Genomic DNA, 20,174 nt, shown 5'->3' with positions numbered 1-20,174 from the left:
ACTTACGATTGATGGCCGGCGACGGCAGCAGTGCCGGCTCCGGTGGGCGAGCCTACTGCGCGATGCGGAGTCAGGCGATGTGGAGGAAATCACCCTCTGCATTGCTTTGAGGCGGCTGCGGCTGGACCAGGGCGGCAACAGCAGCTCCAGTTCCGCGACCTCGCCCGTCGCCTGTTGACGCAACGCCGGCAACGTCGCCGGAGCCTCCTGCCCAGTGCGCAGCTACACCCACTCTGCGTCCGTCCAAGTACGCCGCCCACCACGCCCGCAAGCTCAATCTACTCCGGATGGTGTACCCGGGCACCACTGGGTCCTCGTGCCCACGCTGACGCGGACAGGACACCCGAATCTGAGGCATGGGCAGCCCACTGCGATCGGCAGCTAGCGAGGGAGAGGGCGGCGACGGGTGAGGCGCTGACCAAGCGCCGGTGGATCTCGAGGACGTGCTCGTCTCGTCGGTCCTCCCCCGCTCCCTGATGACGGCGAAGATGGATGCGCGGCGGCTCCGCCGCAAGAATGCCAAAGCGCTCTGGCTCGCCATCGAGCTGTCGGAGCGTGAGGGCCCGACATGTGAAGGAGTAGGACCGCCTGCTCCGATGATGGCTTGGACGTCACCGACGGCTCCAGCTCTGACGATGATGCCCCTCCGGCCGCCGACGGCTACATGGAGCAGTACAACTGCACGGGCGACTGCAAGGGGAATGGCCGGCGAGAAAATGATGATTTCCTCCGCCCTTCTCTGTTTTATCTATGTTTTTAGTATGAATGTGCACTGTCCGGCGGTGAACTTTGATCCTTTTGTCTAGCGATGAACTATGATCCTTTTGTATCAGATGAATTTTGTCCTTTTTTGCTATTAAGCATGTTCATCGTATTCATCTACGTAACGTTGCATGGGTTACATGAATATGGGGTTCGGATATGAGGGACACGGCTGTGCCAAAGAGGGGTGCCCGGTCATTGCTTGCGGACGCGCCCGGGTACGTCCGTGGGCATTTGAGGGGCCGGATTAGATATATCTGGCTGTAGATGCTCTTATAATATTAGTTGTGGATGCATGCATCAAGTGTCAATCTAGGACAAACAAAGGATCAGTTGTAGCTAGCCCCCACAATGCTGCTTATGTTATCAACATGCTTGGTAGAGTCTTTGGCTTCTTGCGGACATACGTGTCCCCTCCTGCAATATATAATGTGACAGAGAACATTGATCATAGATCTACAAAAATGATACAGTATTAAAGCTCTTGGGTGAATCAGGGTTTGCTACAGTCCAGCCAACCTCTGTTTTTTATTTTCGTCTACCCTAATCATTGGTGGCTTAAGACCATGGACAAATCCCCTGAACTTACCATTTTCCACTCCTTAGCGCGGAACAGTTGCCATTTCTCTTTTTCCTGTTGAAATGAACATCGGAGAGGGACTTTTAGCACACTGATTATATTATATTGTTCTTGTTTAGTAGCAGTACATATGCTGGCCATAGTTTTGTTTTTTCTCAAGATATACTGGGCATACTTGATTTTTGTTTTCTTGGAGACCATAGTTGATAGTTTTCGTTATTGTTTTCTTGGAGGCCATAGTTGATGCTGCATGATAGAGTTAATACCAGAAATTTACTCAAAAGAAAAATATATGCACCTGGGCTGTTATGATTGTGTATTCTGCACTGAAGGAGTGGAAGAAACTTCACTACACCTCTTTTGGGATTGCCCTTTTGCTCAAGACTGCTGGGAAACCATGATTCCTTCAAGGCAGAGAGGAACTTCAGCATATGATGATATACTGCTTGTTCATCACAAGTTGCAAAACTCATTGCAATGGCATGATCATACTAGGTTGTTGGAACATTTGGAATCAAAGAAATGGGAAGATGTTCAGTTATCTCCTACAGTGCACACAGATCCAAACTAAGTTTCAGTGTTGCACATTTGGAATAATATTATTCCACGGGCAGCACTGAAACTAGACTGAATCTCATATTAGAACTGCATTGACCAAGAGGTTTCTCGGGGGAAAAAAATGGATTGACAAAATGATAATTCCCATCCCAGGTTCCAATTGTGATGGGCTGATAGGATCAAAAGTATAAACATAGACCCATGAAGTTGTAGGTGTTTCTGGGCCATATCCATGTGTACTCGGCCCAGCTTTGAGCATGCATATAACAAGTAGTTTGGGTCAACCAACACCGCAGAATAAGGCCAATGCCCACTGAGGATTGGGGACAGAAACCCACAACTACTCCCTCCGTTCCATAATTCTGGAACTAAAACCCATAGGCAGAGGGAGTAGCAACCAAAGGAAGATTTTGTGTCTTATTCTGCTAGCACACTTCCAAAGCCAGTTAAAGATGATGTGAGCCTCTGCTCGTGTCTTCAGGCTCAGTGAGATGGATGAGTATCTGTTATTATTGCCCTGGCATATTCATTTATCTTGAGTTTGACAACTGATGTGCTGGCTCATTAGGAGTTGAAAGTCATTAAGTTGTTCAAAAGCTTGTTCTGAGAGTGGGGTGTGGAATAGATCATAGCTATCATTAGAATTGAGCAAGCAGGCCAAGGACTGGGTGTCATTTTTGGCAAAAAAAAGGTGCAGTTCAGGGAATATGTGAATCAGAGGTCTGTCCACCCACTTTTCATGCCAAAGTTTTATTGTGCCTCCATTGCCAGGCTTGCAGTTTGTATTACTCTTGAATGAGGGCAAAAGTTTGAGATGTGTTCTCCACCAGCTTGATCCCACCATTCTTGCCCCTGAGAGTTCAGAGGAGTAATATTTGTCCCAAATCATCTTAACCCAAGGAAGGTTCTCTTGTTTAATAACTTGTGGAGGTTTTTCATGAGCCTTTATCATGCACTGGAATGTAACAATCCCACCTTCATCTCTAGGCCTGCAAACATTGTCCCAAGCAATTAATGTAGGATGTGAATTTTCCTGGCCATATTTTCTCCAGAAGAAATGCCAGATATACTTATCACTTCCGCTTCGGTAGACCCCCTGTAAACACAAGGAGGGCTGAGATTGCCCAATACCCCTTCATAACAAAGGGTAGGATGGGCATAAGATTGCCCCGCCGGCCCGCCCGCCCGCAAAAAAAAACAGACGGAGGTATACGTATATGAATACAGGCCGGCCGCCCGCCCAGGAGGGAAAAAAATTAAAGCGGCCGCTCGCAGTGAACGCGTTGTCGGTGGCGCCGCGCCGGCCCCACCCCCACGCCCGCCGGCCCCACGCAATCCCACACCCGTCGTGTGGCGTGTCGGCCGCCAATCACGGCGCCCGAGGCGCGCATGCACGCAGGCGGTTCCACGCGCGTGCCTCCTTGCATGCCGCGCCGCCGCTGCCGCCTGCAGCCGCGCCTGCCGGACGCCACCGCTGCCGCCTCCTCGCCTGTCGCGCCGCCTGCCGGACGCCACCGGTGCCGCCTCCTCGCCTGTCGCGCGACCGCTGACGCCTGCCGTCGCTGTCGGCTCCTCGGCTGCCACGCCGATGCTGCCACCCGACCGGCCCGCCGCCTGGCCTGCCCCCTCCCGACGCGCTGTTCGCTTCGCCCGACGGTCAAACGCCGCCTCGCCTGCCACGCGCATTAACGCGTCGGCGTTAATAACCACGGCGCCGCCTGCCCGCCTCCCTCCCTCCCCCCGCTATAAAACGGCACCGACCCGATGGCTTTCTTCCGCCACCTCCCGCACCTCCCGCACCCTCCACCTCCACGCCACCTCCCGCACCCGATGGCTTTCTTCGGCGGCAGCAGCAGCACCGGTGGCGGCGCCGCCGCCGACGCCCCCGGCGCATGGCCGACGAGCATCGGAGGGCCGGAGACGGAGGAGCTCCACCACTACTGCCTCCCCGTGCCGCCGGGCTGCCGTCTACCGCGCAACTGGAAGATCGACGCGGAGGGCTTTGCGACGTTGGGTCCCGGCGCGACGGAGGAGGAGCTCCGCAACCACAGAGGCGGCCGGCACAACATCGAAGGCCGAAAGCGGTTTTGGCGCGGGAAGGACTATTGGGAGGTGATGGCGGCCTTCCGCCTTGCCGCGGCCGGCGAGACCCCCGATCTGACGGGCCGCAGCGGCCGTCTTCGCGCACCGCCTCCACCGCAATATCGCCGCAGACGTGGCGGCGGCCACAGTGTGTACCCGGCACGGGCGCCCGCGCCGGCCGCCCCTCCCTTGCCGCCGGGGATCGAGTTGCCGCCGGAGCAGGTCATCCTCCGCGAGGACGGTGATCCGGATGACACGCCGGGGTACCACGTCGCCCTACGGGCATCGGAGGCTGCAACGGCGGCGATGGAGGCCGCCGAGATTGCGGCCGCAATCCAGGCGACCGAGGCGGCGCAGCAGGCGGCGATGGTGGCGCCGGAGTGGCAGCAGGTGCCGCAGGAGTGGCAGCAAGCGCCGGCGGCGGTGGAGGAGGAGGATTCCGACGACGATTCGATAGACTGGGACGACCTCGCGAACCGGTCCAGCAGCGACGATGACGGCGGCGACGGCCCGGCCGTCATTGACCTCGTTGATAGCGACGACGAGTAGTTTTTTTGTGTTTTTTATTTAATTTGGTTATGTCGTTGTAAGCCTAAGTAGTAGACTTTATGTGGTGAACTTTTAATCGTTGAGTTAGCCCGAGTATGTAAAATATTTTATCTATGTTGAATGAAATTTGAGTGAGATTAATTTTGTCCATTTCATTCGAGAGTTTTGATTTGATGATGCGTTTGTACATAAATACTTGCTAAAAACGCTTAGTATGAGAGTACGTCCTGCACGCACGATATGGACAAAAACAGAGAGGAAAGACACGTCGCGTCACGTTCGGACATCGGTGTAGGGTACTTTTTCCTTAAAAACCCAAGAAAATGCGTGGAGCGTCGGAAAAATACGCGAGTTGGCGTGGGTGCTGTGGATGGTAATGGCAACTTGTGGAAAAAGTGTCGCGAGGTTTGACGGAGTAGAAAAAAAACCGTAGTTGGGAACCCCCTCCCCGGCAGACCGACAAGTAGCTGGTTGCACTGGGGCTACGTGATCGCATGCATGCAACTGCACCAAAGTGTGCGTACGTGTGTGCACGGCCAACGTAGGCCCCCACACAAGGTTGGAACGAAAACGGACACAAAACGGACGTTGCGTCACGTCCGGGCAGTGTTTTTGCGATTTTGGACCTGGAAAACCCTAGAAAATGCGTGGAGCGTCGGAAAAATACGCGAGTTGGCGTGGGTGCTGTGGATGGTGATGGCAACTTGTGAAAAAAGTGTCGCGAGGTTTGACGGAGTAAAAAAAACCGTAGTTGGGAACCCCCTCCCCGGCAGACCGACAAGTAGCTGGTTGCACTGGGGCTACGTGATCGCATGCATGCAACTGCACCAAAGTGTGCGTACGTGTGGGCACGGCCAACGTAGGCCCCCACGCAAGGTTGGAACAAAAACGGACACAAAACGGACGTTGCGTCACGTCCGGGCAGTGTTTTTGCGATTTTAGACCTGGAAAACCCTAGAAAATGCGTGGAGCGTCGGAAAAATACGGGAGTTGGCGTGGGTGCTTTGGATGGTGATGGCAACTTGTGAAAAAAGTGTCGCGAGGTTTGACGGAGTAAAAGAAACCGTAGTTGGGAACCCCCTCCCCGGCAGACCGACAAGTAGCTGGTTGCACTGGGGCTACGTGATCGCATGCATGCAACTGCACCAAAGTGTGCGTACGTGTGGACATGGCCAACGTAGGCCCCCACACAAGGTTGGAACGAAAACGGACACAAAACGGACATTGCGTCACGTCCGGGCAGTGTTTTTGCGATTTTGGACCTAGAAAACCCTAGAAAATGCGTGGAGCGTCGGAAAAATACGCGAGTTGGCGTGGGTGCTGTGGATGGTGATGGCAACTTGTGGAAAAAGTGTCGCGAGGTTTGACGGAGTAAAAAAAACCGTAGTTGGGAACCCCCTCCCCGGCAGACCGACAAGTAGCTGGTTGCACTGGGGCTACGTGATCGCATGCATGCAACTGCACCAAAGTGTGCGTACGTGTGGGCACGGCCAACGTAGGCCCCCACGCAAGGTTGGAACGAAAACGGACACAAAACGGACGTTGCGTCACGTCCGGGCAGTGTTTTTGCGATTTTGGACCTGGAAAACCCTAGAAAATGCGTGGAGCGTCGGAAAAATACACGAGTTGGCGTGGGTGCTGTGGATGGTGATGGCAACTTGTGGAAAAAGTGTCGCGAGGTTTGACGGAGTAAAAAAAATAAATTATTTGGGAACCATATTTTAAAAAAATTGTTTTCTGTTTGTATTTAAAAAAATAAAATAAATCATATTTAATATTGTGATGTGACTTTACCTAACTGCCCGGCAGTTCACTGCGAGACAGTGTACTACCTGTGGAAGAAAATCATTGGATAACAGTTCTTATGCACAACAAGAAAAAAGAGTTTCAAGTATTAAACTCTACTGGTAAATGCAGCAAAAGAGTTCTTGCAAAGATTGCTAAGCTGGTAAGCTTACAACGTTACATAAAACAATATATATTTCTTCGAAAAGTACTTCATATGGATTTGTCAATTTTATTTCAGAGGGCAGAGATAGCTATTGATACAAAGGAGGTGAATGCTCTTATTGAAACGGATCATCATGATGTATCTTCCTGGCCAATAAGGGAGTACAATATGCCGTCACAAAAAGACGGGTATGTTGTAAATGTTGAATTAGTATGTACTTGTATGATCCATCAATAACTGACTTGTGGTTTCTTGCAGAGTCTCTTGTGGTCTTTTCGTGGTGAAATGCGTTCAACACTGGGACGGAGATGGTTGGGCATTTGAGTTCGATCAAGATGAGGTTAATGCTTCAAGGGGACGCATTCTAGCTGAAATACTTTTTTCAGAGTGCAACACGAAGGAAGTAGTGAAAGAGAAGATCCTCAAGATCATGGAGACCAAATGAGTAGGAGGATGGGGTGTTGGCTATTATCTCCACTAAATAAACGTGTCGTTGTCGGTATCTTGATACAATTTACAGATTAAGACATCACCTCTATATTGTATTGTGGCATGGTTTAGCAAGTTCCGCAACTAAATAAATGTGCCGTGGTCGGTATTTGCTACAATATCTATTTTTCAATGTCACTTTTATTTGCATCATTGTCGGTGACACTCTTATTTGCATCATTGTGGGTGATGATATTTTTTTAAATGAGTATATTTGTTCTGCACTTTCGTAATAGTAAAATAATATTTTTTTAAAATATTCAGAAAAAAAATGCCCAACCACCGCAGCCGGGCCCATAATGGGGAACAGATCATACCCAAATCAAGCCCAAAGGGGGCGACTCGGGCGGCTGATAGAGCCCACTAATGGGCCCGGCAACGGGGTCCAACAGGGCTGCGGGCATGTATAAGAGAGGAGCTCGGTGGAGGGGGCGGAGGCAGCTATTTAAGCCGCTCCTCGCGCCCCCCGGCTTCCGAGGTGGGACTAAAAATAGCGTCCCCGTCGCGCCCCACACTGCACGTGGTCGCCGCAAGGCTCAGGAGGCCTATTGTCTCGGGCCGGCCCAGTTCAGCCCAATGAAAGCACGCCGCCACTCGCCCCCCCCGGCCCACGCACACTCCCCTCCCTCAGTGCACGCGGCCGCCGCAGGGCTCATGAGGCCGTTTTCGGCGCTGTCATCGGCCGGCCCAGTTCGGCCCATAGAGGCAGGGCGCCACTCGCCCCCTCCCACGGCCCACGCCCACTCCCCTCCCCCGCGCGCTGCCTCACGCCAGTTTAGTCCCACCTCGGAAGCGGAGGGGCGCGAGGAGCGGCTTAAATAGCTGCCTCCGCCCCCTCTTTCGAACTCCTCTCTTATCACACTGCCCGCAGCCCCGTTGGACCCCGTTGTCGGGCCCATTAGTGGGCTCTATCAGCCGCCCGAGTCGCCCCTTTCAGGCTTGATTTGGGTGTATGATTTGTTCCCCACTATGGGCCCGGCTGCGGTGGTTGGGCATATTTTTTTTCTGGCAGTACAAATAAACAGAATTTTGAAACAGTAGGCATATTTTTTTTCTGGCAGTACAAATAAACAGAATTTTGAAACAGTATAAATAAACAGAATTTCGAAACTTTATATAGAAACAGTACAAATCATCACATAACAGTACAAATCAAGTTTTCTGGCACACATGTGCAAATAAAAATAGCATAGGTTATTCAGACATAACAGTACAAATCATCACGCAACAGTACAAATCAAGTTTTCTGGCACACATGTGCAAATAAAAATAGCATAGGTTATTCAGACATAACAGTACAAATCATCACGCAACAGTACAAATCAAGTTTTCTGGCACACACGTGCGAATAAAAATAGCGTTATTCAGACATGACTCGTGCGATCACTTTTATTCTTCCTACAAACCAAGCTGCGTCTCTACGCCCAGTTCCTGAACAAAACATAAAGAAATGGATGAGCAAATATAGTTGGTAAAATCAAAGTAGCAACATAACAAAAATAAAAAGGTTGCAACTCACTTCTCGTTCTTACTGCATGTAGCCTTGTTATGACCTGGGAGACCACACAGACTGCACAAAGGACCACTTTTCTTCTCTGTAAAATCTTTTGGCCTACCATTCTTTGTAACGTCGGGGCCCCCCTTCGATCGCCCCTTCTTAGATGCACCCTTCGTCGAAACTTTCTGAGGATCACCAATATCAGGCTCAACTTGTTGCGCCTGACTTGCCTCCTTCTTCAGCATAGCATACCTTCTACTTCCTACAAGTTCCTCCTCTGAAATCTTTTTCTGCGCTATTATGTTGTCCAGACATTTCATCAACTCGTCGTACAAGAAGGGATCATTTGCTGCAACATGAGCAGCTTCTGCGGTTTTAATGGTTATTGCACTATATCGTTCTCTCTCCAATGGCCCTGACCAACCCCATCCAAACATATCACTCTTCCGCTGCACAGGCAACCCATCTCTCGCATGTTTGGACAACCGATGCATGACACAACACTTTGGTATTTCAGTTAAGTTCAGATGATGGAGAACAAACAGAATGTGTTTGCATGGCAGCCCTTTCCGAACCATCCTAAGACAACTGCATGTAATAGTTTGTTCTGAGTTACCTGGTTCATAAACAACATTGTACGTGAACTTGTGGTTATCCTTCCATGTCACCATGAATGTTTGACGCCCAATTCCCACGAGCGTCTCAAATATCTCCAGCTGACCCATCTTATGCAAATCATCTTGCAGGATGTAGAAATTAGCAGGTGTGAATACTTTGGCGGCATGCTCCTCAAGGGCCTTATATTCAGTAACCGACGGTGGTTCCTTCTGGAATGCCTCGCAGTCATCGTACGCCTCGTTCTCACGCAGGCGAACTATACAATTCTCATAATGCACCACCAAATCAACAATTGTCATACCGTAGTCCAGGTGAAGGTGAATGCAGGAGTTGAGGCTTTCACTCCTCTGGTTACTTCGCATACTAAGGAAAAAACCATCGGAAATATATGAAGCTGCCCAAAGTCTCCTCTTCCTGTACATCCTGTCAAGCCACTCTTCGGTTCTATCCGTCTTCCACTTATCATAGAAAGCTTTCCATCTCTGCTCAAAGTTCGCTTGAGAGGTGGCATAGTACAGGAGCGATCTGAACTCATCCAGTGACTTGTAATGCAGGTGCCTTTGCATATTTTTCTCGATATGCCAGGAGCAAAGACGATGGAAAACATCTGAAAGGACAGTCCGAATAGCCCGGATCATTGCAGCGTCACCGTCTGTAATTATTGACTTTGGCTTCACCTGACAGTTTGCCTTCATAAATGTCTGCAGCAGCCACACGTATGTCCCTTCCGTCTCGTCAGCAATGATGGCACAACCAAACACTGTGGTGCAACGGTGGTTGTTAACTCCGACAAAGGGGACGAACGGCATACCGTATCTGTTCATCTTATACGTGCTATCAAACACGACCACATCTCCGTAGTCCTGATAGTCCCTTCGCGACTGTGCATCGCACCAGAACATACTCTTCAATCGCCCTTCCTTGTCACGCACATACTCAAAAAAAAACTCAGGGTCCTTCTCCTTCCTGCTCCTCATAATGCCAACTGCCGTCTCTGCATCTCCCTTTGCAATGAGCTTCGTTTTTTCTCTGCAACAAAGATTGTAAATGTCCCTCCTGATAAGCCCGCACTTATCGTACGAACCGTATCTGCTGATGAAGTTGTCCATTATAATATGCTTCCTTATCCCGGCCGCTTCCATCGCCAATATCTCCTCCCTCTGGCCATCTCCAATCCGTCTGTGTGACCACAAAAAACAAACCTCGTCGGGCCGAGCCATCGCGTGGTTGTGATCATCCACGAATGATGCGACGAACCAAACGCCACGTTCTCTGTCCAGCTTCACCACCATATGTGCACCGCAGTCGCAACGAGTCTCCGGTCTAAGCCTGCGCTTGCGGCCCTCCATGGTTATGAACTTGCTCTGCCTTCTCCCTGCCCTGGAGCAAAGAAACCGCCGGTACCGTATCATTCCCGAAGCACCTCGTTTCACCTTCTGTTTCCTGATACTAAACCCGTGCTCTCTGGCATGATTGTTGTAGAATATGTATGCATCCCCTTGCGACCGAAAGGTCATAGCCATAACCTTCCAATGTGTCTCAAGCATCTTCTGCTCCCTTTGAGCCTCCTCAATATCAATCTCTCCCTCATCGTGATCAAGTACAAGACCATCTGACTCCTCCTACAACATTCATTTGAATATATATATATGTCAAGTACTATCATTTAAATCATACTATTGATCGACGTACAACATCTAACAACTAACCTGGCTCAAGTTATCTGCAAATGATTCCTGCCAATTATGTTGCACATTGTTAACATCCACATCTTCCTGTAAATTTGTACACAAAGATATATAGTTAGCCATGCCATACTTTGCAAATTCAAAAATAAAAACAAAATATACGCCACTTACGTTCTCGCTATTTGCGCCATGTTCATTATTATCAAAATCCTCCGGAGGTAAGATATCATATGACGAGACGGAATCGTTGTCGCTGCTGTCATCATCTTCGTTCAAATTATCGTTATCGGTCTTAGTCACCTTATCAGTACCATTCTCGTCCCTCCCGAATGCGGATTCTTCGTCCATGTCAACACGCCAAACTCACAGAACTGCAAACCATTTGAAGTGTTGATTACAACAAGGACAAAAACTCATGTTGGTTTGCAAAAAAATAGAAAGACGTGTAATCCATGAACCCAGCAGCTACCATGAATTTTTTCTTAAAGCAATGGTTCAAACAACACTTTTTTGTCTTGTGTGAAACAAATAGTTGAGGTTGCCCATAGGTGTGTGCATATTGTGTGATGTCGTCATGACATAAATAAGCGTTCCTTAAATTAAGTCTGGCCTCCATTTACATTCTAGATTCATCACTTAACTAGCCCTAACTTATATCCATCATGCCCGCTAGGTTTAGATGACAAACCTTGCCCCGCGGTGTAGGCGTCGCCGGCGTTCGACGACGGCAGCTGTCCCCGCCTTGAATCTAGCAGCCGGCGACGTGCACGACGAGCCACCGGCCGGATGTTTGGCAGGATCCGCGACGGGGGGTGGGGAGAGTGGTGCGGAGGCGGCGTGGCACGTCGGGCCCTTCACGTCCGGGGGGTGGATGATGACAGTGAGATGCGGCGACGCACGCCGTTGGGACGGCGACGGCGGTGTCTGACGGGGTCGGACGGCAGCGTCGGACGGGGTGGGAGGGCGGCGATCCGCGGGGCCGGCGATCGGATGTGGCGGGTGAGTACACGAGGTGGGTGGGCGAGTAGACGGGGTGCTTGGACGCACGCCGTTGGGACGGCCACGGCGGCGTCGGACGGGCTCGGACGGCGGCGGCGGACGGGGTCGGAGGGCGGCGATCCGCGGCGGCGGCGATCGTATGGGGCGGCCGAGTAGACGGGGTGGACGGGCGAGTAGATGGGGTGGGCGGGTAGATCGTGCGGGCAGTTTTTTTTTTTTTGCATGCGCGCGGTCTACGTACGTCAGTTACATCCGTATAATACGAGGTGGGCATACCTTTCTTTGGTATGACCAATCTGCCCTTCTACGTTTTGTTGGGGGGGGGGGGGTCTACCGAAGCAAGGCCCTATACTTATTAATTTGATCAATGATGCTAGCAGGCAGGGCAAGGGCACACGTGAAGAAAATAGGCAGGGCAGAAAACACAGACTTGATCAATTGTAGCCTTCCATCATAAGATAGCAAAGTGGAACATCCTGTCAGTCTTCTTAACTACTGTAACTGCCAAGTAATAGCATGCTGGACGGGTTACCAAGACTTGAATGATTCTGCAATTTTTCGGGCTCTGAAAATATCAGGAAATGTCCTCCCAGACATTAAATGATGAGAATGGTTACCTTGCAACGAATGTACGGTTTATGAGAAACATGGTGTTAGGATATGCTCCATCAGTATTGTATTCTACAGTATTCTTCAAGTCCAAGGCTTGATGGATGCCTCTTGTTTGCCAGCATAACCCTCGGCCTCCAGGCTCTACCAGGGCTTGGGCATAACCCTGTCTTTCCTCTGTCTGCATTAATCGCAGAAAGGAAATTAAGAAAGACGACTCTAATCATGTCTAGCTCGTTTCAAGCATTGTCCACACGTACATCGTCGGTGCGATCAATATTACACCAATCGTTTTGGACTGAAGCCATACATGAAATCTGCAGCAACTAGTAGGAGTATGTGATTGCCGTGGAAATTAAGAGCACCAAAGGAAACAGGGGAGGGAGGGAGAGATTTGCATTATTGGTGGTGGTACTAGAAAACACATGGTTTGGTGAGGTGGTTGAAGCCAAGCAGGACATGGTAGCCTTTTTCCGTTGTCGTCCCTGCGGGTATTAGCTAGGTGGGTAGGCCCGCTGTGGTCTTCACTCTTTTGACCTGAGAGGCTGAGAGCATCAATCATTTTCGCAGATGTCACAGTACTCTGCACCAGGTTTACTGCAGGTGGATGCTGTTCTTCCAGCACCTACCTGTGTGAACCGAAATGATCAGGCTGGGAACAGCATGAGAGTTGAGAATCATTGCTGCCGTGTGACCTCTGAGAACACCATATTTAGTCTGTATGCCATGCAGATAAGTAGTACTAGTAAACTTCAGTAACTGCTGAACAGGCTTATCCAAGTGCAGGTTTGATGCTACAAAGCAGTAGCTCTGTTGGCAATCAAACTAGCTACCATATTATTTCCTGCCAGCAGGATACTCACTTGAGTGGAGGTTCAGAAATCGAGCTTCATTTCTAATCTCCCTTTTAGGAAAAAGCTGCAAGGGAGATAGATGGCCACAGCTCACAGGTGTGTGTATTATTTCTGTTATTTATTTCTGAACTATATGTTTATACTAGCATGCAGTACACGCCCTAATTATCACCATGCGTGATCAGTGGGTTTAATAACACTAGCGCGTGCCTTCCCAGCTCGCACATGGAATACATGGTACTTGCATGGCATGGCTCCTTACACAGGACAAGACGGATGGAGAGTAGTCGGAGACGTCCAAATAGTTTGCCATTGGACTTTGCAGGAAGCAACTACTAGCTTTTGGGGAGCAAATTAAAGGTGGACCAGCAGTAGGTATCTCCATACATCTCAAATGCACGTTGCCAACCGCTTCTGCGGCAGATGTTACTAGCTAGCCTTCCTTCTAAGGCTCGCCGCGCTCAACTGACGCAGCCTCCGGTACAGGCCAGTAATAAGTGCAGTACCCTTTGTTCATTCCTGCAAGTCAGATTGTTCCGTCTTCCATGGATATTGTTGGTGCTCATCAGTCATGCCTTTCATGTCTCCACCAGCTGCAAGCCATGCCATGGCCATGGAGAATCTCAGAGAAAACGGAATGGTCGGATTGCAGAGTGAGTGACTGACTGGCACCGTATTATGCAGACCCCACTGGTTAGATAGGACCAGGCTATATTAGGACATGATACCAAACAAAGCAGGTGTGGGCATAGAATTCCTTCCACCTAACACTTTATGCGGCCTTTGGGGCGCTGCTGATCATTTCATACTGTGCTAGCTAGCTAGCTAGCTAGCTTGCTGAGAGAAGAGATTGCTCAGGAAAAGGGAGAGGCTATCTATTTTGGTTGGGCAATTTGAGATTCAGCAACAAACCAAATCAGGATTTATCATCTGTCATTCACTCATAGTCACAGCTTGCCAGAATGCCAGGTAGTACCTTCAGCGGTTTAAATAGTCCTAGTGTCACAACCAATCACATTATTTATATGTCCGGCTACTTCTGTCAGAAAAGAGGTGGAAATCAAAGCCGAAAAAAGGCAAACCATTGATCATGTGGTGTTTGCCACTCGGATAAATTGACAACACACCACCGTGTTGAAAAAGAGACGGCCAACATGTATAAGTTAATTCATTCAGGAAGATCACAACTTTGACGCATGCATGCACACACAAACACACGTTAAGACGTGTTGACTGATCAGAAAATACTACTTAAGTAGTAGACGGCACTAACAGATAATTACTAGATAAACTTCGATTGATGAATATATTGATATAAATATACATAGAGTGATGTGACCGTACCAGTTAAGGTTGTTTAGCGCTACTAGTACATCAACTAATAGAGAATTATGATTGCCATTTTGAAATGATCGAGCATGCATTATACTGGACTTCACATTCAGGGGGCCTCTGTACCTGTGGCTTTTGCACTAGCTTACTTTGAATGCTAATTAGGTGAGGAACAAAGCAATTAATGCAAAAGACTTCTTTCCCTGTACACCGCCTTTCCGTTGCTTGATTTCTAAATATCATATCCTGAAAGTGACACACGCAAACGCAAACACATTGAAATAAATATATTTTGCTTTTTGCTGGGCTAGCTCCTCCTCTCTTGAATGGCTGGTGTGACTCTGGTATGGTGTGGTGTGGTGTGGTCTGGTGGATTGGATTGACAGAAGTGTCGGCACCAGAAACCAGCACTTGTACCTTTACCGCCTTTTGCTTTTATTAAACAAACTAGCCTTACATTATGGACACTGGCAGAGCACATGCGTGGAGTGAGCATGAGCCTGACGTATAAAATCATCTGCAAATTCAGAGCTGGGTAGACCAAACTTACAAACAGCACACATCGTCGCTTCTCTTGCAACTTCAAACTTTCAGTACCAACCTGCTGCACATTCTTATATGCCCGAGTTAGCTTAGAAGAGGTTGCATTGCAGGCAGGCGGTCAGGGACAGGGTGATCGATGATGATGAAGGTTAGCCCAAGGGTCAGCGTTCACGTTTGCTTGTGCAACACTAGACATGGGAAGGAGTGCCCCCATTACAATAAAAGAGGGGACAGCGCCACAGCCGATTCACCAGAGAAAATGAAGCCGGAGCAGGCCACCCACAACAAGATGACCACGGCGACGTCCTCCCCGTCCCCTGTCGTCGGCCTGCGGGGCGTGGTGAGCTCCCTCGTCGCCTTCTTCATCGTCGTCAGCACCGTCTCCCTGCTGTTCGACCGCGGCCACGAGTCGCAGGTGCAGCTGGCGGTCCAGCACCGGCACCAGGAGGTGAAGGTGGCGGCGGCCGGGGGCCACGAGGCGCAGGTGCAGTGGACGGACGAGCTCATGGGCGAGGCCATGAGGGGCTCCGGCGAGGAGTGCAACTGGTCCTTGGGACGGTGGGTGTACGACAACACCTCCCAGCCGCTCTACTCCGGCCTCAACTGCTCCTTCATCTTCGACGAGGTCGCCTGCGAGAAGTATGGCCGGAATGACACCAGGTACCAGTATTGGAGATGGCAGCCCGATGGATGTGATCTTCCAAGGTATGTCTGGTTTTGTTACATTTGCATACATGCATGTTTCTCTAGAAAGAATAGTTCAGTTGAGAGTGGTTTTCTAGCTCGGTTTTGTTCATTCATGTCAACAACTAAGAAATGCAGCACGCCTAAAACTACATAGTACTGCACTGCTACTACCTACATGCTCTGTCAGTGTTGTAAAATTTCGAAATTGAACTCTTGGGGAGTAAAAGGAAAGAGTTCTGTGGAATATATGGGAATTAAAATCTTAGCTTGGTCTCTAGCTGAAACCAAGGATGCATGATAAGTAGAGCAATGGAACAAATCATATATGAGATGGCAAAATGAGTGGGATTGGCCCGCTGAACCAGAGGGCAGCGAAAAATCAACAATGAGAAATCTATATTATTTTTTTCTTGCTTTGTTCACCATCCAATTCCATACACCTGCATGGCTAGAAACAGATCATATATGGCATGGCATCCAGTCATTCACGCCTTGTACTGTCAAAGTGTCAATAGCATTTGTGAGATGCAGGCTATTTTTTACATGTTGAAACAGATTCAACGCCAGAAAATAGTGATATGATTGCTGTCCCTCTGCTCCCCAAAGACACAAAGGAACACAAAGGAATTAATGGATAGTGAAAGATCATGAGTTGTGAGAATTTCACATCTTGTTCTTATTTCTGTCATGTTGAAACTGTGAAACAGGTTCAACGCCACGAAACTGCTCGAAAAGCTGAGGAACAAGAGGATGGTCTTCGTCGGCGACTCAATCAACCGGAACCAATGGGTCTCCATGGTGTGCATGGTGGAGGCCTCCATCCCTGAAGGCCAGAAGATGCGCGTTTACAACGGCTCACTCATCTCCTTCACGGCATTCGTATGTTTCTCAATCTCTGAACACTTGAAAGAATATACTAGAAGTAAGGTATGACACTTTCTGTTAGCTGATCGAGGCACACTGTTTCAGGAATACAATGCGACAATCGACTTCTACTGGTCGCCGCTGATACTAGAATCCAACAGCGACAACCCGATAATTCACCGGGTTGAGTACCGGATCATACGGGCGGAGAAGATTGAGAAGCATGCCCGTGCCTGGGGCAATGCTGACGTTATTGTTTTCAACTCTTACCTTTGGTGGAGGAAGCAGAAGCCCGATATGAAGATGAAGGTCATGTAAGTACATCATTTTACACCCGTTGCTTGCCAACAAAAGGAAAGAGTTATCTGAAACTGACGCGAACAAGTTGATAAAGTTTTGGATGCTAGGAACTGGGATTTGGAATTAGTAACAAATATAAATATAATTGAGCTAGCATGATGAACATCTTCCCCTTGTGCAGGTATGGCTCATTTGAGGATGGTGATGCAAAGCTAGACGAAGTGGAGATGGTGGAAGGTTTCGAGATTGCTCTCAAGAAACTAACCGAATGGGTGGGAGCGAACGTCAACAACAAGACCAAAATCTATTTCGCAGGCTCGTCGCCTACCCATACCTGGTGAGACCAAAAACTGAAACGTATCCATCAGCCGTTAAACCTGACAACATGACAAGCAACAGATTAAATTTACAAGCATATCAAACAATCTTCTCACACATAAACAAACTTTCAGGGCAAGCGACTGGGGCGGAGACGACAGCAACAAGTGCCTGAACGAGTCGGAGCCGATCCAGAAGGTCGGGTACAAAGGCGCGACCACGGACTACAGCATGATGGACAAGGCGAAGCAGATCTTCAGACCACTGGAGCAGAAAGGCATAAACGTTCAGATACTCAACTTCACCCAGCTGACCGACTACCGCATCGACGCGCACCCCACCGTGTTCCGGCGGCAGTTCACCCCCCTCACGAAGGAGCAGATCGCCAACCCGAGCAGCTACGCCGACTGCACGCACTGGTGCCTCCCCGGCGTCCCTGACGTGTGGAACCACTTCCTCTACTCGTATCTCGTGCAGAAATGATGTAAATATACATATACATGCCATTTCTTGTTCGTTCGGGGTTTTGTTGTTGCAGTTGTGGGAGGGTCTAGATTAGGCCGCTGCTGCCTTTATGTATAGGACATGCCCCGCGTCAAAAAAAAAGAAGGTTTCTCTGCACTTGCTTGTAAAGAGCCAAGGAAGTGTATCTGAGACAGTACTCCTATGTGGAAAGGGATTAAGGAGATGTTCATTTTGGAGGCGTGTGAACATATATATAATCCAGCCTGCAAATCTTATGACACCGTGTTTGGCTACTAGTGAAACGGAATATGCTAGGCGATTAAGCTTGGGAAGTTGATTATTAATCTCAAACCCATGTTTGGCACTCCCTCCGTCTTAAAATAAGTGTCTCAACCTTGTACTAACTTTACAAAGTTGTATTAAGGTTGAGACACTTAAAGACGGAGGGAGTATGTGGTGGGAATTAGTGATGTGAATTTGAGAGGAAGTTTCTCCCGCGTGAACTAATAAGGGATTAGTGAGTGAAAAGCTTTACTGAATCTAACTTAAGTATCATTGTGGATGTTTTTTGGGTGTGGCAAGAGCTGATTAGATCAGCGGCATATAATTTTTTTTCCAGCAATGTTATGTCCGGAAATAAAGCCAATCTTTTTTTCTTTGAGGGTTGAAATACAGCTAATCTGATTACCCTGGACTAAGAGCATCTCCACTCGTTCGGCCACCCAGCGCATCCGGCGATTGTGGTTTCGCACAAGCGCAAGCGCCTTTTTGGCCCTGGGGGCGATCCAGTTCCCAGCCTCGTCCTCAGATTTCGGCCCCAAGACGCGCATAAGTTCAAATTTGCCATTTCTCGCTACAAAAAAAATGCCACAAGTTCGGCGATCAACGGCTGCCACAAAAGTTTGGCGATCACCATTATAGTTCGGCGATCAAACATACTCGAAAGTTCGGCGTTCAAAAGGAAGGACGCGCAGGAAACGCATCAAACGACGGCAGGCTCCTCCGGCGTCAGCCTGGCAGGCGTAGGCGTGGCTTCTGTGCTGGGCGTCGTTGCGGCATTATCACTCGGGCTTGGTGGCGGCGTTGGGGTCGGCGTGGGAGTTGGCGTAGCCAGGCGAAGTTGCATACCCACATGGCGTAGCCGACGGCATTGGCGAGAAGCTGGCCGGCAACCCGACGCTCTGCTGGCTCCAGGCAGCTTGCGGGTCATGGCCGCCGGAAGGATTATTCATTCCCGCATGAGATGCCTCTGCCTCTCCCGCCGCCGCCGCGTCCCGCGCCCTTTTGGCGTTGAGCCTGTTCCGCTGGTTGGTGGTGACAGCCTCCCGGCGCTGAACCTCCGCCCTCCAGTCGACGTTCGACATGCCCGATGGTTTCGTCGGCGGCGCCCTCGGCTTCCTCTGATTCGGCTGGGCGGCATTGGTAGCGGCGCGAGGGGCTGAGTACTTCTTCGGCGGCATGGCAGGATGGCGGGGAGTGGGAGGAGAATGGCGGGAGAAGAGGGGCAGAAGGGGTGAAGCAATGGGAAATGGAGGGAAAAGTGGGGGATCGGCGGGAAAAGGCATGTCTCTCGCTGACAGAGCGAACCCACGCGCCTTTTGGCTTCGGCCGGCGCCCCCAGGTGCCCCCCGGGGGCTTGGGTTCGGCTCCGGATCGCCGGCTGTTATTTCGGCCAAAACCGGCGATAAACAAGGTCCTGGGGCGCGACTGGGCCGATTTTTCCGCGCCGGCGCTAAAATAAGAGCCCTGGGGGTATAAAGGGTTTAAGTCTATTGGTGAGGACTTTGACCATCACTTTGATAAGGCAATTTTGGAGTGATATGGGCCTAAATGAGTTTGCTGTTCCCACGGTTTCCCTATTTGGCAGTAGTACGATGTGGAATATATTTATGTATTCAGTGTCGATGGTCCCATCGAAGAAGTCTTGGAAGAATTGGGTGATAGTTGGTTTAACTAGGTGCGAGAAGAAAGGGTCAAAGCCGTCTGATCCTGGGCTTGCAAGGGGGTTCATGTGGAAGAAATCATGTTTAGTTTCCTGCTTAGTAAAAGCAGCATCAAGGGTGGAGAGTGAGGGGATGGTGGTTGGATAAATAGAGGCTAGAGTGAAGTTCCAATGGGTGAGAGCTATAGGGTCGAAGATTTTAGTGAAGACTTGCTTGAGGATGGAGGCTTTGTGATTGTGACTGAAGAAATCAATGTCCTAGTGATGGAGGGAGTGAATTCTATTTTTTCGCAAACGCTGTGAGGCGGAAGCAATGAAATAGCGTGAATTTTTCACCTCCCTCAACCGCAGTCCTAATTTTGGCACGTAGTTTCCAGGAGGCCTTTTTCATGTCGGATCCCTATTAATTGTCGCTGAAATGGATGTATCTAGACATATTTTAGTGTTAGATAAATTTGTTTGAGCGACAACTAATATGGATCGAAG

General features: G+C 49.6%; 1 protein-coding gene across 1 annotated transcript; it reads left to right on the top strand.

Annotated features, from left to right (window-relative positions):
• The first annotated feature begins 15,082 nt into the window (after nt 1-15,082).
• LOC123111402 (protein trichome birefringence-like 34) lies at nt 15,083-18,021 on the top strand. Its single transcript, XM_044532194.1, has 5 exons — nt 15,083-15,817; nt 16,507-16,678; nt 16,769-16,977; nt 17,145-17,300; nt 17,416-18,021. Exons 1-5 carry the CDS (start codon nt 15,249-15,251, stop codon nt 17,762-17,764), a joined length of 1,455 nt encoding a protein of 484 aa, XP_044388129.1. The 5' UTR covers nt 15,083-15,248; the 3' UTR covers nt 17,765-18,021.
• The last annotated feature ends 2,153 nt before the right edge of the window (nt 18,022-20,174 follow it).

This window comes from Triticum aestivum, chromosome 5B, assembly GCF_018294505.1.
Source record: "Triticum aestivum cultivar Chinese Spring chromosome 5B, IWGSC CS RefSeq v2.1, whole genome shotgun sequence".
Lineage (NCBI taxonomy): Eukaryota > Viridiplantae > Streptophyta > Magnoliopsida > Poales > Poaceae > Triticum > Triticum aestivum.
Note: the sequence above shows the minus strand (reverse complement) of the source record. Positions and strands in the feature narration are given on the sequence as shown.

Excerpts from the sequence above, each read along its gene's own strand:
- LOC123111402 (XM_044532194.1), top strand. The coding sequence starts at position 15,249 with ATGATGATGAAGGTTAGCCCAAGGGTCAGCGTTCACGTTTGCTTGTGC. Across the intron at positions 16,679-16,768 it reads TCATCTCCTTCACGGCATTC|GAATACAATGCGACAATCGA; the intron begins GTATGTTTCTCA and ends ACACTGTTTCAG. Across the intron at positions 16,978-17,144 it reads GATATGAAGATGAAGGTCAT|GTATGGCTCATTTGAGGATG; the intron begins GTAAGTACATCA and ends CCCCTTGTGCAG.